The sequence below is a fragment of the Sorex fumeus genome, unplaced genomic scaffold (genome assembly GCF_029834395.1).
Source record: "Sorex fumeus unplaced genomic scaffold, SorFum_2.1 ptg000034l, whole genome shotgun sequence".
NCBI classification, from domain to species: Eukaryota; Metazoa; Chordata; class Mammalia; order Eulipotyphla; family Soricidae; genus Sorex; species Sorex fumeus.
This window is the reverse complement of record NW_026606091.1, coordinates 23,987,329-24,004,936: the sequence shown is the minus strand read 5'-3', so window position 1 is coordinate 24,004,936 and position 17,608 is coordinate 23,987,329. Positions and strand designations below refer to the sequence as shown.

The following is a 17,608-nucleotide window of genomic DNA, read 5'->3' as shown; positions in this document are numbered from 1 at the left end:
GGTTTTGGTTGGTTTGGTTTGCAGCCCTCTCTAGCTTCTCAGGACTTACTCCTGGCCCTGCGCTCAGGGATCACCCCTGGCAGGGCTCAGGGGAACATATGGGTGTACCGGGGATCGAACCTGACTTGGCTTCGTGCAAGGCAAGCGCCCTCCCTGCTGTCTTAACTCTCTGTCCCAGGGGTGACAGTCTTGCTCTGCTGCCTTTGGGGCTGTGGGAAAAGGACCCCAGACTCCTAAATATGCTGGTGACTTTATGGTTCCATCAATGACAATTGCATAAGTCCCATCTCCCTACAGATGCCCCGAAGAAGAAGGGGTGCTTTCTTTTCTTTTTGCGTCATACCTGGCAAAGCTCAGGGGTTACTCCTAGCTTTGAACTCAAGAATCTCTCCTGGTGGTGCTCGGGGAACCATATGGAATGCTGAGAATTGAACCTGGGTCGGCCATGTGCAAGGCAAAAACCCTACCTGCTGTGCTATCGCTCCAACCCCAAGAAGGGGTGCTTTTATGGTTGTTTTTGTTTGGGGGACCTCAATGGACAGTGCTCTGGGTACCATGCAGTGCTGAGGATCCGACCTGAGCCTCCAGTATGCAAAGCCTGCATACCAGCCCTTTGAGATCTCCGCGCCCTCCAGTCTCAGGAAGGGACGGCTTCTTTTCCCCCTGTATCTGTAGGATGGAGCAGGGTTGCACAAAAACATACCTACATCATGGTTACTGGCCGCATTTCCCCACTTAATAATAAACTATTATTATAATTATAACTATTATTATTTGGTTTTGGGCTGGAGTGATAGCACAGCGGTAGGGCATTGGCCTTGCGCGCAGCTGGCCCGGCCGAGCCGTGTTCGATTCCTCTGCCCCTCTCGGAGAGCCCGGCAAGCTACTGAGTGTATACTGCCCGCATGACAAAACCTGGCAAGGGTCAAGGGTCAAGCTACCCGTGACGTATTCAATATGCTAAACACAGTAACAACAAGTCTCATGATGGAGACGTTACTGGGCCCGCTTGAGCAAGTTGATGAACAATGGGAGGACAGTGACAGTGATTATTTGGTTTGGGGCCACACTGAGTGATGCTCAGAGGTTACTCCTGGCTCTGCGCTCAGGAATCATTCCTGGTGGGCTTGGGGAACCATATGGGATGCCAGGGATTGAACCCAGGTTGGCCGTGTGCAAGGTAAGCACCCTTCCCGCTGTACTATCATTCTGGCCTCCCCCTCTTACCTTGAGCAACGTCATCATACGTGTTCTGGTTGACCATCCGCTCCACAATTTTTGCGGCTTGTGCCACTTTGGTGATGTCATCGCTCTGTGGGGACATGGGGGTGGGGCACAGGGAAAGTGGGGTCTGGAGCCCCAGCCAGGCCTGCCGTTGGCTCAGCAATGCCTTTCCATGCCCCACACCACACGCTGCCCGCTCAGTCACTGTGTCTCACCCTGTCACCTCCTGCTGGGATCCCCCAGCTCACAAGCGTCATGGGACTCTGTGCTAACAAGTGTGGCATCCGTCTGAAGGCACTTCACACACTTCCCTCTGCAGATGGTGTCTCTCTCAGCACATGTGCAGGGCACCTCAGGGAGCCCAGACGGGTCATGGAGAGGAGAGCAGACAAGGGAGGCTAGGCAGCTCCGCTGAAGGGGTCACAAAAGTCCCCCCAGCTGTGGCACTAACAACGACTCCCACAAAAGCCGCTCTCAGAGGTTTCTGAGATGTCTGAAGGGGCTGGAGCTCCATCCCCAGCACCCTAGGGTCCCCCTGAGCACCTCCAGGAGTGTCTTACAGAGCAATGAGCTGAGAGTAACCCCTAAGCACCATCATGTGTGGTCCAAAGATGAAAACAAACACTTGAGGGACAAGAGCAATAGTACAGCCAGTAAGGTGCGGCCCTTGCAGGCAGTGAATCTAGGTTCAATCCCCTGCACCCCAGCCCTGCCACATGCTCCTCTGATTCCCACCAGGGATGACTACCAAGCACAGAACCAGGAATAAGCCCTGAGCACCAGCTATAAACCAGGAATAAGCCCCGAGCATCACCAGGTAAGGCCTATCCCCCAAAAAACTGAAAAATACTAGAGAGTTAAGGAAGACACAGAGATGCTGAAAGCAAGGGAGAGATGGGCTTGCACACAGAGTGCTCAAGGCAGAGCTGAGTCCTGATCCAGGGGGCTATTCACTGTGTAGATGTGAAAACAGGCCACTCCAAGTCAGGGAGATAACTCACCTGAACCAGGAACCAGTGCTTAGTATGTGCAATCCCCCAAACTCACTCAAGTGAATCATAAACTAGGCTCAGAAAGGAGCAAGGAGGGGCCAGAGGGAGAATAAAACAGGTAGAGCTCTTGCCTTGCATGTGGCCAACCCAGGTTTGAGCCCCGGCATCCCACATGGTTCCCAGAGGCCACCAGGAGTGATTCTCTGAGCAATGCTGGATGTGGCCCAAAAACCGTAAGAAGAGAAAAAAAGGAGGAAAGAGTTTGTGGCAGGTGGCAGGTGGGACAATCAGAGCCCAAGGCCCTCCAGAAGAACTCAGGGGGAGACTTTCCTAAGGGAAGGTATCAGGCATTGCTGAGGAGGGGTTCTGGGGCCCACACCTGCATGCCCAAGACACCACACAGAGTAGCCACGACCACTTTGGTCGGTTATCTAAGCTCTAAGTCTCATCTCAGAGTAGGAAAGAGGGACTGAGTTAGGCACCTGCGTCCTTGGGTCATCTTAAGGATCAGCTGTAATGTGCATTTGATGGTGGTGAAGTCCCAGCTGGGCACCTGTCTTCTACCTTCCATTTCCTACCCTACCAACTCCAAGTTTATCTCAGGAAAGTCACTGAGGACATTCACCCAGTGACTGAAAGCCACAGTCCTCAGCCTTCATGTGGCACCAGTGTGGGCCCCTATCCCCAGACCCCCAGGTTCCTTTCCCCTTGGAACTTTCTTGGCAATATGCTTCCATGTCATGAGCATCTTCAGGAGCCAGAAAGACCATCAGCCTAAACTAATTTCAGTGGGTTTCCTACCCAGGGCCCCCCAGCCACTGAGAATCATGGGTATGGTGATGGTGCCTCCAAGGCCGAAGAACAGCACCCCCACCCTCAACTTGGAATTCTTGGGTGCTGTCAGCCACCACTGCCCAATCAGAATCAAGCGAGCATTACATCAGGATGACACCTACATCACCTGGGATCCTCATGACAATATTGCAAAGTGGGTCTCACTGGACATCTTTATACATGAGGAGACAGTTTCAGAAAACCCAGCTTGTAAGTGGCAGAGCTTGGGACCCAGGTTTTCATCTTCTTCCCAGCCTAACCACCCCCATTTTTTGGTCCTCAAGGGCCCTTCGTTACTGGTCTAGGCTGTATCAGGAGTTGGAGTCACTCCTGCCTTAATCTTCCAGCTCAGACAAGCCTGCATTTATTTCTGAACACTCTCCCCAAATTATTAACCACGTCAAAGCCTGAGACCCATCTCATGAAACCATCATACAAGTTGCTTTGTTCTCCCCTACAAGTTATTCTGTTCTCTCCCCTCCCTTGAATCTCACTCCTGCCTAACCAGACCTGAGTTCTGAGGAAGGGCTGTCACTCTCTTCATGTCAGGGGACTGAAAGTCCAGTCTAGTCCTTGGGGCTCCAGTGAGAGCTCAGTTCTTGGGAAAAGGGTGCACACTAAGGTAATCAGGGGGCGGGGCATGTTGTGTCCCCCAATGACTGCAGCCTGCCAGAATCACAGCCTTCTGCTCTGGCCAAGCTCAAAGGACCTGGTATGATGGGGGTACACAGAGGTCAGTCCTGCCACCAGCTCCTTGGGAGGGCTTAGACACAAGGACAGTTTTCGATCTCAGCTACGGGGACTCGGTGACCGTCAGCAGGGTTTCTGAAATGAATTGACTTGGCACGAGCTCACAGACAAACTTGTCATGAAAACTCAGGCCTGGGACAGTCGCCCCTTCTGAAGCTGATAAGTTCTAAGGAAAGATGCAGGGGGGAGGGAGGTTCTGGACAAAGATGATCCCCAGGGCAGAGAACGCCCCCCACCTTTCACTTCAAAGTTCCAGTCCCCACTATGGCCACCATCACTAACTGCTCAGCCTAGGAACGAAACCCAATTGGGGCTGATTCTATTAGGTGAGAAAGATTTGCTCTGGGCCGGGAAGTGTGGACATTTGGCCAGGGTCCCGCAGGCAAAGGGAGCACCTTCCTTCACTGGCCCTGGGGTGGGGTAGCAGTTCCTGGTGCAGGAGCTCTCCGCGGTCCTGAACGCGATCTTCCTTCTTCAAACCTGACTGCCGCCAGCCCGACCCACCCTCATGTACACACTGGCACTCAGGCTCTGGACTGAGTTCTCTCTGAGTTGAAAAGGCAAATGGGATCCTTCAGTCTCTTCCTGCCTTGATCCTTCCCGTCATGATCATCCCAACCCCCCCCCCCCACCCAGGGGGGTTCTCCAACCAAAAGACCTTTGTAATGATGCCTGCATGACTCCTTATGGCCACCTGGTGCTGGGTGGTCCCAGCCCTTATCTGACTTGCTGGTGCCTGTATTCAGTGCTTCCCTGCCTTCTCGCCCTGAAGACTTCACTTAAAAGGCAGGAGCTCAAATAGAATCAGGACTGAAAGTTCAACCACCCTCCCAAGCCCCATGAAATCTTTTCTTTTTTTCTTTTTGGGTTACACCCAGCAATGCACAGGGGTTACTCCTGGTTCATACACTTATTGTAATTACTCTTGGCTGTGCTCAAGGGACCATATGGGATGCTGGGGATCAAACCCAAGTCGGCCGCATGCAAGGCAAACGCCCTACCCGCTGTGCTATCGCTCCGGGTCCGCCCCATGAACTCTTGCCTAGGCAGGCAATGCCTTATTCTCACCTCCTCCAACGCTGGGTGAGCTCCCCAGAATTTCTAGGCGACACACTGAGCTTTCAGTAATGTTCATATTTTCTGTTGCCCCAAGCCCAATAAAGTCTCTGCTGGCCTCCCAACCTACGTCAGGTTGGAGGGTGTTGGAATGCCAGGGGCAGTTGCAGTGGGCCTACACCTTCCCGCAGATGCTCTCCTGGACACCCAGACTCTGCCTACCCAGGGACATGGTCCCAGTCAGCTGCAAGAACCCTCACCAAACCTGGGACTCCATGGAGGCCATCTTCCTCATAGCCATCGTCCCCGCTTTTTTAGATATTGGAGTCTTTGTCTTCTCCTTCTCTTTGGTTTTTTCCTGCTTCTCCAGCTCCTCCATGTAGGCATCGTATATTTCCCACTAGGCCAGAATAAAATGAGAGGTATCATCTCAGGCGAAACTCTGCACCCTGCCAGCAGCTCTTCAGCCATTAGGGGTGGAGGAGTTGATTGTGTGTCCCTCTTGCCTCCATCCCATGCGTCCTTAGCATCTGCTTGGCCCATTGCAGCTCAGTGTACTTGCTGCCCTCCATCGGTTATAGGACAGGATGAGGAGTTTGTAGGCAAATTGCAGATTAGATTTGCCCACCCTAAGTATAGCTGCACTGTCAGCTAGCGATCAGAACCGTTCCCGGCTAATACCCCTACCAGAGGCCAGAGAGAACACACAGGGTTCCAGCACTTGTCTTGCATGCAGCCGACCCCAGTTCAGTCTCTGGCACTGTATATGAGCTCCTTGGGCTCTGCCAGGAGCAACCCCCAAGTTTACAGAGCCTGGAGTCATCCTTAAGCAACCACAGGTGGGGATCAAAACCATAAATTAATAAATAAAATCCCTACCAAGCAGGAGAAATGGGCAGACATCAAGTTGGCTTGCATTTGCAGGTGATATAAAGGATTGCAAGCCAGGAGCTTGAAAGAAAGCCTCCACCTTCAGCGTAGAGACAGGATTAACCCTACTTGCAGGGGCTGGCTGTCGACAGCACTGACCCCACCTCCTAAGGATAAACAGCACTGTAGCACTGTGGCACTGTCCGACCATTGTTCATCGATTTGCTCAAGCGGGCATCAGTAATGTCTCCACTGTGAGACTTGTTGTTACTGTTTTTGGCATATCGATAAACAGAAAGGAAGGAAATCCTTGCCTGGCATCAAGAGAAGCCCAAGGACAGCTGCAGAGAGACAAGCAGGATGCTGAGCTGGGGGCATGTGACTGGTCTGGTGGCCACTAGGTCAGGGCCTTCTGTCCCAGGTACCTGAGGCTCAGACATGGAGCGGGGGGATGGGTAGAGGAGGTGGCCGGAGGACTCCCTTGCTGCACACTTCTCTCCCTTGTTGCCCAGCCTGGGGAGAATGCATTGGTGGGGGTGGAATGAGTGACAACTGGTAGACTGGTCAAGGTCTCACCTGATTGGCTGTGGCTGAAAAGTTTGTCCTGGGAGGGGGCTCCATCTGGCATTCCCGGTTCTAGAGAACAATGACAACAGGAACCCCCCGCCCCAGAAAGCCTTTATCATTTCTCACTTCTCCAGGGGAAGATTTCAGTTAGGGCTGAGGGTGGGGTAGGACTGGGACTCCCACAGGGCAAGTCTCTCTGTCTGTCTGTCTTTTGCTAGCTTGCTCTTTCTTTCTCTCTCTTCCCCAACTGCCTTTATGGCAGGCACTTCTCTCTTTCTCTCTCCCTCTCCCTCTCCCTCTCCCTCTCTCTCTCTCTCTCTCACATACACACACACACACACACACACACTCCCTCCCCACCTCTTTTCCCATCAAAGCCTCCTACAGAGGAATGCCAAGCTACAGACGAGGGGCAGTGGAGACTGGAAGTGCCAGCTTCTACAGAAAGATCCCGAGGTGGGTGGAGGGTGCAGGGACAGCTAGACTCGGGTCAGCCCCCCGCAGAACTCAGAGGCCAATGTCTCTCAATCTGGGGGCAGTTCCTCCCTGAAGCTGGGAGTCTCTCTGACTCCACAGCCCAGAGGCATGCCCCTCGTTATGGTGTGTCAGTCCTGAATCCCAAACACCTGCATGGTGACAGCACGGAGTACAGCTGAGGGGCTGCCCCGAAGCCCAGCCTTCGTTCCATCAGCACAGAACAGCCTCCATGTGAGAGTCTCTCGCCTGACCAACCTCCCAAGGGGGCCTGGAACTTAGGGAGTCGGGAACGTTTTCTAGCCTGCCCTGGCAGGGATCTTCAGCTTCAGTCCAGGGAACTCAGTTCCCTGTTCCCCCAACCCCCACCTTTCTCCCATAGAACCTCCTCTTCAGGGCTTAAATCAAGTTCCCCGGAGCCTGGAGGGGTGGCAGTCTTCTCACTCTACTCTCCCTGAACCTGCCCTCTGAGCCGGGACCTGAGCCCAGGCTGCCCAGCTCTCTTGGGGGACAAAGGGGGAAAAGGAAAGAAAACAAACAGCCGGGTCACAGGGCGGGGATGGGTGTTGTCTTCCTCCCTACCCGCATCTGGCTGTTGAAGGTCTGCGAGGCCCTCTCGCTGAAGTTGAACTTGTTGGTGAGCTTGCGTTCCAGAGGCTGCCTGGGTGTCAACAGCTCCTCCTCAATGACGGCTTCAGCCACCTAGGACACAGCCCTTACAGCACCAGCCTCAGGGGAGTCCTTGGGGAGTGGAGGGCAGACAAGGAGTGTGTGTGTGTGTGTGTGTGTGTGTGTGTGTGTGTGTGTGTGTGGAGGGGGGACTGGAGCGATAGCACAGCGGGTAGGGCGTTTGCCTTGCACGCGGCTGATTCAGGTTCGATTCCTAGCATCCCATATGGTCCCCAGAGCACTGCCAGGAGTAATTCCTAAGTGCAGAGCCAGGAGTATCCCCTGTGCATTGCCGGGTGTGACCCCAAAAAACAAAAAAAAAGAGAGTGGGTGGTGCGGTGGGCAGTGGGAGACGGTGATGATGCCAGAGCCGTTGGCACCTCTGGCCAGGGTCCTTGCCCCCCATCCTGAGTCGCCCCTGCAGCCCCTGCACATGGCTGGCATTGCAGCAGGAGAGGGTGGGAGTGGGGGGCAGCAGGGCCCGCACCTCAGTGTTCGTTTGGCTGCCAGTTTCTGCCTCCTTGGGCTCCTCCTCTTCTTCAAGGTTCTCGTTTTCTGAGATCACCACCTTGACAGACCCCTCAGAACCTGGGAAAGATGGTGCCAGGAGGTGCCAGGGAGGGGCCGGGGGTTTAGCAGCAAGTGATTTAACCCCTCAACTGCTTCTATGGCCTCTTAGCCCCTGCCCCACTTCCTACTACCCCTCCCCCCCCACCATGGCGTGATGCTCACACCTATTAGCACACAGTTTTGTCTTGGAAAGCTGGACCTGATACTGGGAAAGCCAGACCCTAACCCAGCAATCTGCTTCTGAGAGCTGCCAAGACCAAGGCCTACCTGCTGCCATCTCATCACGAAAGTGTTGCCGCCGGCCTTCATCGGAGTCTTTGGGGACCAGGTTCCCGACCTGGCTGAAGTGGACTGCCATTTGGTTCACAATGCCAATGACCTTGTAGGTGCCTTCCTATGGAGAGAGTGGGCTGGGTCAGGCAGGATGTTCCCCACAGGGCCTGAGTCAGAAAGGAGTTGAGTCAGGGGCCTGACGGGGGTGCCCAGAGGCTACTCTGACAGATACTCGATCAACCAGGCAGGGTTCGGTGCCAGGCCCTGGGGGTGTCATGCTGCTGCTGATCAGACACCTGCCCTGACCCCTATACTCTCTCCCTGACCGCGACGTCGTTTGTTTTATATCTAGATAATGAAGTTCTCGTCAAAGGCTTATTAAAAAATACTTTCTCAGTAGGTAAAGGGACATACATGATAACCTTTCAGTATTTGTATTACAGAACATCATGCCCAAAATATGAAAGAGAGAGAGAGAGAGACACACACACACACACAGAGAGAGAGAGAGAGAGAGAGAGAGAGAGAGAGAGAGAGAGAGATCGGAGGTGCCTACCATAGAGGCTAGCTGGGATTTCGGGGAAAGAGTTGGGGTTGGGTGGGAGGGAAACATGGGACACTGGTGCTGGAAAACTACACTGGTGGAGGGATGGGTGTTGGAACATTGTATGACTGAAACCCGATCATGAACAGCTTTGTAATGGTCTATCTCACTTTAAAAACAAAACAACACAGGGGCTGGAGAGATAGCACAGTGGGTAGGGCATTTGCCTTGCATGCGGCCGACCCGGGTTCGATTCCCAGCATTCCATATGGTCCCCCAAGCACCGCCAGGGGTAATTCCTGAGTGAAGAGCCAGGAGTAACCCCTGTGCATCGCCAAGTGTGACCCAAAAACAACAAAAAAAAAAACTTTCTCAGGTTAAAGCTGTGGCTGACTGACATTGGCTACCATCCAGATAATACATCCTTCTCTCCTGGAAGGGAGCAACATGACCCTGTGCCAGGCTTGTTTCACTACTCAGGGTGCCCCAGGGCAGGGGGGGAGTGGGCGAGACTCCTCCCTGGCCCAAGGGACCCAGCCCTGGCAGCCAAAAACCTCCGGAACTCAAATGCCACCCTGCTCACAGCCACTCTCCACATGCTCAGGCTGAGCCTCATCCACAAGTAAACCTTTCCCTGGACTGTGCAGCTGCATTTGCAGCCCCTCGACAATTCATAGGACACATCCTACCCATAGTCCAAGAGTACTGCAACACATTTGATGGGATTCAAAGTAGGAGGCAACCAACCTCAGAGGGAAATATTATATTATTTAGGTTCAGTTTTGGGGCAGGGATTGGGATTTGGGATGGAAACACCCGAAATATGGTATGGTGGTGGGAGGTATTTGAATATTAAATGTAATCAAATATTGTGAACTGTCACTGTCACTGTCCTCCCATTGTTCATCGATTTGCTCGAGCAGGCCCAGTAACTTCTCCATCATGAGACTTTGTTGTTATTGTGTTTGGCATATTGAATACATCGCGGGGAGCTTGCCAGGCTCTGCCATGCAGGCGAGATACTCTCGGTAGCTTGCCGGGCTCTCCGAGAGGGGCGGAGGAATCGAACTCAGGTCGGCCATGTTGGCTGCGTGCAAGGCAAATGCCCTACCTGCTGTGCTATTGCTCCAGCCCATTGTGAACTACTTTATAAAATAAAAAATTAAAAAAAAAGCTGCAGCTGAGTGTGCGCCTTACACGTGGGAGGCCCGGTTCCTTCCACAGCTCTGCAGGGTCGGGCAGAGCTTTCAAATGGCAAGGAACTCTGCAAGCAGAAGCCCAGGGTTCTGTTCCTGGCATTAATACTGCTGGGTGTAAAAACAAACAAAACAAAACAAAATCTCTAGCACTACAAGGAAAAAACAATTTTTTAAAAAAAATTTAAAAGAGATTAAGTACCTTCTCTCATTCTCCTTCCAACTTTGAGAACTTCTGAACTTGGCCGTCTCCAGCACACAGGCCTTGTCCCTACATCTGTTGGGATGCAGGGATGTAGGGGTCCTGGCCCATCTGGCTCATCACAGAAGTTGGGCAGGTCACACAGCCATCAATTCACCTGACCTGACCCTTGTGCCCACTCATCTCAGTGGGCTCCAGGGCTCATCAGAGTTTCAGAAACACCAAATCCCCAATCATCTATTCAATCCTAAAGGACCACAGAAATCCTGTTTTGGGTTTGGCATTTCTCCAGGTTACACAGCAAATGAGAAGCAGGACTAGGCTTCGAGCCCAGGAAACACTGTTTATTCCTTCTTTAACAAATGATTTTTTAAATAGACACAATGTGCCAAGTGTTTTCTAGGTGCCAGGGGTAGAAAGCTTCAGCAAAAGCAGACGCAATCCCAGTTCTATGTCTGTCCCCGCTATGGTCTGTCCCCGTCTATGGTCTGTCCCCGCTAGACAGGCTGGCTCTTCACTGACCTGCACTCTTGTCCTAAAGTTGACATGGAGACCAGAGATCTCCTCCTTCTTTTATTGCTATTTTATGTAATTAAAACTTCTATTACAGCATAGGAAATGTAATTACAGGAGTGTTAGTGCTTATGGTTTTGACTACTGCCCCTTCCTCACCACAAAAGTGCCCCCAACCATCCACCATAGCCCTGACGCCAATCCTGGTCCACACCTTAGTTTCCCTGCCTTTACCACCACTGCTTGGTAATCACAGATTAGGGTATTTTTGGTTTGGTTTTTAGGCCACACCTGGTGATGCTTGGGAGGTATTCCTGGCTCTGGGCTCAGGAATCACTCCTGGCTGTGCTCAGTAGGCCAGGGAAGAAGGTTCCATAGGCCTGAGCATGGACTTTGCAAGCAGGAGCCCAAGGTGTGGTCTCTGGCACTGATCATCGCTTGAGTACTGCCAGGAGTGAGCCTGAGCACAGTAATAGGGTGTGGCTCCTCAGTAAAAAAACAGTAACCAATATTAGACTCATGGAAATTCCCAGGGGATAAATTACCCATAGAGCTGTCATTTTTATATATTTATTTTTGGCCACACCCACAATGATCAGGGGTCATTTTTGGCTCTGCACTCAGGAGTCACTCCTGGCCGGGCTTAGGATGCATTAGCTGGGGTGCCGGGGATTGAACCCAAGTCAGTCACAGGCAAGGCAAACGCTCTATTCTCTCCAGCACTGGAGCTGTCACTGTCACTGTCACTGTCCTCCCGTTGTTCATCAATTTTCTCGAGCGGGCCCAGTAACTTCTCCATTGTGAGACTTTGTTGTTACTGTGTTTGGCATATCAAATACGTCACGGGTAGCTTGCCAGGCTTTGCCGTGCGGGCGAAATACTCTCGGTAGCTTGCCGGGGTCTCCGGGAGGGGCAGAGGAATTGAACTCGGGTTGGCCATGTTGGCTGCGTGCAAGGCAAATGCCCTACCCGCTGTGCTATCGCTCCAGCCCAAATAGATTTTTGGCATATATATTAAGTAGCACTGCACTGCACTGTCCTCCTGTTGTTCATTGATTTGCTCGAGCGGGCCCAGTAATGTCTCCATTTTGAGACTTGTTGTTACTGTATTTGGCATATCAAAGACGCCACGGGTAGCTTGCCAGGCTTTGCCATGCAGGCGAGATACTCTCAGTAGCTTGCCGGGCTCTCCGAGAGGGGCAGAGAAATTGAACCCGGCTTGGCTGGGCTGGCTGCTTGCAAGACAAACACCTTACCACTGTGCTATTGCTCCAACCCCCTGTCATTTTATCTATCTATTTATTTATTTATTTATTTATTTATTTTATTGAATCACCATGAGATACAGTTACAAAACCTTCATGTTTAAGTTTCAGTCATACAATGATCGAACACCCATCCCTCCACCAGTGCCCATTCTCCACCATCAATGTCCCTAGTGTACCTCCCCCCCTTTCCAGTGTTCCCCCTGTGGCAGACAGTTTCCCCCATACTCTCTCTCTATTTTGGGGCATTATGGTTTGCAATATAGATACTGAGAGGCTATCACGTTCGGTCCTTTAACTACTTTCAGCACATACCTCCCATCTTGAGCCATCCCTCCAACCGTCATTGACTTAGTGATCCCTTCTCTATTCTGGAGCTGTTATTTTAGATCTCATCTTCATGTTGTCCCTGACAGTGGGGGACTAGGACCATCCTCTTGAGTTTAGAGATGGAACTCATGCTCCCTGTCTAGAGGGCAGTTGGTCTCCATTCCAGTGTCCAGCTGAAAGTGTATCCAGCTTTCAAAGATCCAATAGTTGATATAGTGAACAATGAACTGTCCACCTTGGAAGAGTAGTTTTCCAACCCAACAATTGTCTTCAGGATTCTTAAAAAAAGAAGAAAAAAGGATGGCTCTGTAGAGCCTTCATTCATGAGCAAGATGGCAAAGGAGATTGATAAAGAGTTTCAAAAGCCTGGGGCCGGAGCGATAGTACAGCAGGTAAGGCATTTGCTTTGCATGCAGCTGACCCGGGTTCAATCCACAGCATCCCATATGATCCCCCGAGTACCACCAGGAGTAATTCCTGAGTGCAGAGCCAGGAGTAATCCCTGTACATCACCAGGGTGACCCGCCCCCCCCCCAAAAAAAAGGAAAAAAAAGAATTTCAAAAGCCTTTGGAAAATTTCATGTTGAATATCAGGGTTGAGAACCTCAGGCTATTTATTTTTATTAAAAACACTGTGGTTGATAAAGTTGTTATATATGTAATATATATATACATATATATGTATATATATAGAGAGAGAGTTGTTTCAAGCATTTAGTGATTCGACACCACCAGTGTGACCTTCCCTCCACCAATATCCCCAATTATCCTCCCAATCCCAACCTGCTCCCTTAGGCACTAACAAATTCACTTTACATTGCTTTTTCCAATAATTCTTTAGAAATGGCTAATAGAATGATCAGAAAATAAATCATTAAGAACCAACTTATGATTTGGCCTATGTAAATCACTGTCACTGTCACTGTCACTCCTGTTGTTCATTAATTTGCTTGAGTGGACCCAATATCATTGTGATACTTGTTGTTACTGTGTTTGGCATATCCAATACATCATGGATAGCTTGCCAGGCTTTGCCATGCGGGTGAGATACTCTCAGTAGCTTGCCGGGCTCTCTGAGAGGGGTGGATGTAAATAAGCAAATTAAAGCTAGTTAATACAATATAATAATAAAATGCCTATTCTCATTTACACATATAAGTTTTCAACTCTGGAATCTAAAGTATATTGCATTAAATTTTATTTTCTACATGGATCTCATTATGGTAATAATCATGTCTCACCCATCATAAATACTGTCACCATCCTCCCACTGTTCATCGATTTGCTCGAGCGGGCCCAGTAATGTCTCCATTGGAGACTTTGTTGTTACTGTGTTTGGCATATCGAATACATCACGGGGAGCTTGCCAGGCTCTGCCGTGCAGGTGAGATACTCTTGGTAGCTTGCCGGGCTCTCTGAGAGGGGCGAAGGAATCGAACTCGGGTGGGCCATGTTGGCTGCGTGCAAGGCAAACGCCTTACCGCTGTGCCATCGCTCCAACCCATCATAAATAAAACTTTTTTTTTAAAGTGTAGCCATGAACAGAAAGCTAGCTTTTATCTATTTATTGAATTATTGAATTTTGGCATCGCTCCTACGGTACTCAGAAACTACCACTAATTATTCTCTGTCACTCACAGTGGTATTGGGTAGGTACTTGGTTTTTAAGGTTTATTTATTTATTTTTATTTATTTTTCTTTTGTGGGTCACACCTGGTGATGCACAGGGGTTACTCCTGGCGGTGCTGGGGGACCATATGGGATGCTGGGAATAGAACCCGGGTTGGCCACATGCAAGGCAAATGCCCTACCCGCTATGCTATTGCTCCATCCCCATAAATAAAAATTTAAAGCAATCCTACGTTGATGTATTTTGGAGTTTACATGGAACAGGTAAAGTAGACCTACCTATGTAAATTTTTTCCCTACACTTTATTATTATTTTTTAACAATTATTTTGGCTTTTTGGGTCACACCCAGTGTTGCTCAGGGGTTTTTCCTGGCTCATGCACTCAGAAATTACTCCTGGCGGTGCTCAGGGGACCATATGAGGTGCTGGGAATTGAACCCGGGTCGGCCAAGTGCAAGGCAAATGCCCTACCCACTGTGCTATTGCTCCAGCCCCCCCCTACACTTTATATATACGCTGTGGTTTACAAAGTTGTTATGATGATTGGTTACAGGCACTCAATACGAGAACCTCAGTTTAGAGGTGGTCTCCTGAATCGCTGAGGAGCTTCTGCAGTGTGGCCACCAAGCCAAGCCGCCCCTTCAGGCCCCAGAGGAGATGCAACTTACTTTGAAGCTGTACCTGACAATGTTCTGGGGAGCGTGTGGATTGTTGGCCGTCAGGATGCGAGTAAACTCCTCCTTTAGCTCCTAAGGGAGAGAAAAACCAAGAGGTGATCTATGGTCCCCACCCGCCACCTCCGAGGCTTGGGAAGATCCAGCTGCCCCAACCCCTCACCAGGCTGTCAGCTGACCTCTCACCCCCAGGTTCCGTACAGACTCCCAGGAAGAAAGGGATTTCTGAGGCTGGAAGAGGAGGAAGGAGCCAGGCCGGGTGTGGTTCACCTACCGCATCTGTCAACTCCAGCTGGTCAGGGGGTCTAACTATGGTTTTGGATTGGGCCCATTCGTCTGTTCCTTCTCCCAATTCAGTGCCTGAATCTTCATCCTGGATTTGAGACCCCATGTGAGACTCAGAAGAGTGCCTGGGGAGCTTGGCCAAGCCAGCAACGATGCAGGCAACCCCTTCACTCACACATTATCCCTGCTCTGCCACCTGTTAGTTGACAACAGGTACAGCCGACCATTCATAGAAGGGTCTCGAGCAATAGCGAGGGCCAGTGTTCTCATTACTTAGAAGATCAGGACCATCTCAACCCTGGGGCCACACTGTGGTGGGCTTTGACCCCAGGAGAGGAACCAGAAGAAACTGGCTCCTCCCTCTAGCTTCCTGACTGCTGGCCAGGGTCCGCTGCTAAAGCCTGGACCTTCTGCAGAACGCATGGACTCGGCTCACCTTTAAGCTACTTCAACTCCAATTCATATTTTACTTTCTCATGTGCCACCTTAAGGCTACTCTTACAAAAATGATCTAATGCCTGTCATTTTAAAACTCATTGATTCTGGAAGCGCAAAAGAAGCAGTGATGAGAAGTTTTTTTTTTCTATGTCTCATAGGACAGTTGAATACCTTACTAAAGTGGCCTATGACATAGTAACAAAAATTCATTCTCCCTAGTACTCAAATATATGCAAATGGAGCAATGCATTTCACAATGAAATTGGGGTAAAACTAAAATAAAATATCCAGTGAGGGCAAAGTCGTGGGAAAATCGACAGACCCGCCCCACTCATTAGCACAAACTTTTTAAAGAGTAAATTTACAATCTTTATTAAAAAACTAATGATAGTTTGTACTCTGATTTGAATTTCTATGTACAGGAATTTATATTAGAGAAATTAAAAAATATATAAATAAATACACAAGTGTTTCCCTAATTGCTTAAACATATGAATGCTTATTGGAGGATTGATTAAACAAACTAGTGGAAAAAAAGAAATAGCTACACGTCCCATGATGGGAAGAGCTGGACAGATTATGATATGGCCTGAAGGAACATATGGCAAAATATTATGCAGTTATTTTAAATGATGCTATAAAAGTGCCTTTATTGGCAATGAAAATCCATCTAAATATATGATGTGAAAATCAGATTATAAACTAGCATAAGTATGAGATTTCATTTAAAAATAAATGCGTGTGACTTTTATATATGCATAGAAATATCTAGGAAGATAGAACCTTGTGTTAATAAGAAATTTCCTAGGGTGGTAGGTTCTCTTTACTCATTTAAACCTTCTGAAAGGATGCAGCTAACATTTATCACAGAAAAGTTGCCGTTAGCTTCTTGCTGTGAGCCTGCTGATCTGAGCACTTACTCTTTTCCTGGCTCCTTTGCCCACGTTGAAGCTCTGAAAGGACAGAGACAGAAGGTAAATGGCTTGCAAATCTTCCTGGGAGCATCAGACACAGTGTCCTAGGAAAGCCTACCCCCAGATCCCTGCAGACAAAGGACGTGGAGGGTTCTTGTCACAGGACAGCCACTCTGTGGGCCTCTTAGTCCAGTGAGGAGCTGCCCCATCAGACACGCTGACCTGCACGGACCAACCAGTCAACTGATCGTAGAGCATTTACTTGAAAATAGCTCCACCAATTTTTTTTTTTTGTAAAGAACATATGAAGCACTCAGCTCTGGGATAGGCACTAAGGGGATTTTGAGGGTGTTTTCTATCCCTTAAATGCCTGCTTGGGACACACGTCAGCTTTCGTAAGCAGGCCTTTGGTTTGGTACATTGCTCCTCTATCTCCAGCACTTCCGACCCTGCTCAGAGGAGAGGAGATGCTCCCAGGGTTTGTTGAATCAGGGACTAAGCTCTCAAACCTGTGAGTCAGCGTGACCCGGGCGGAAATGTTTTGCCTTTCTGGGCTTCAGCTTCTTCATCAGCAAAATGCACAGGCCTGGCTATGATGGCCTTCATAGGCTAAAATGTTTCCAAGAACAAATATAATCAATCCCCCCCGACAAACATTGGCTGAGCTTCCATTTATGCAGGGAGCACTCTCCAAGGCCCTGGGACCTACATGAAGGAAGATCAGGTCCCTACTCCAAGTTTCTCAGTGTCCAGGGCCAGACGTGTCTGACCAAAGCCCGTGGACTTTTCACCTACCCCCTCACTCGCTCACTCGTACACTCACTCAGCATATGTTCCCTTGAAAGTCTGCTGTGTGGCAACACACACACACACACACACACACACACACACACACACACACAAAGCTGCAGGGTTGCCCAGAGGCACCTACCCAGCCAGGCATAACACTAGAATGTGTTTTGTCCAGAGAGAGCAAAAAGTTTTTCAGAGGCTCTCTCCAGAGGAAGAAAAGGTCATAGATGAAGATAAAGGGGAACTGTGACCATCAGAAAGTCAAAAAGTCACCGCAAACAGAAACTGCGTACGCACACAGAACTAGCAAGCGTTTCAGAGAAAGGTGCAAGAGGGTGGAGGCTGAAAGGGCCCTGTGAGGGCGGGACTCTTGGAAGCATCAGGCCTGGGGCAAAGGTGGGTAGGGGGGATGCAGGGTGCTCTCAAAGGCCCCAGAGAAACCTTGGGGCTCCTGTTGGTGATAGCATGGCACACTGGGTCCTTCGGTTTGTTTTGCTTGGGGAGGGGCATACTAGGTGGTGTGCAGGGGCTTCTCCTGGCTCTGTG

General features: G+C 50.1%; 1 protein-coding gene across 1 annotated transcript in view; it reads right to left on the bottom strand.

Annotated features, from left to right (window-relative positions):
• The window catches only part of DNAI1 (dynein axonemal intermediate chain 1), a 69,496-nt gene that overhangs the window by 27,745 nt on the left and 24,143 nt on the right, over nucleotides 1-17,608 (bottom strand). The window contains 9 exon segments of the mRNA XM_056117275.1: nucleotides 1,228-1,312; nucleotides 5,122-5,256; nucleotides 6,303-6,362; nucleotides 7,350-7,496; nucleotides 7,924-8,024; nucleotides 8,274-8,400; nucleotides 14,628-14,708; nucleotides 14,908-15,006; nucleotides 16,277-16,309. Coding sequence (XP_055973250.1) covers nucleotides 1,228-1,312; nucleotides 5,122-5,256; nucleotides 6,303-6,362; nucleotides 7,350-7,496; nucleotides 7,924-8,024; nucleotides 8,274-8,400; nucleotides 14,628-14,708; nucleotides 14,908-15,006; nucleotides 16,277-16,309 — 868 coding nt within the window.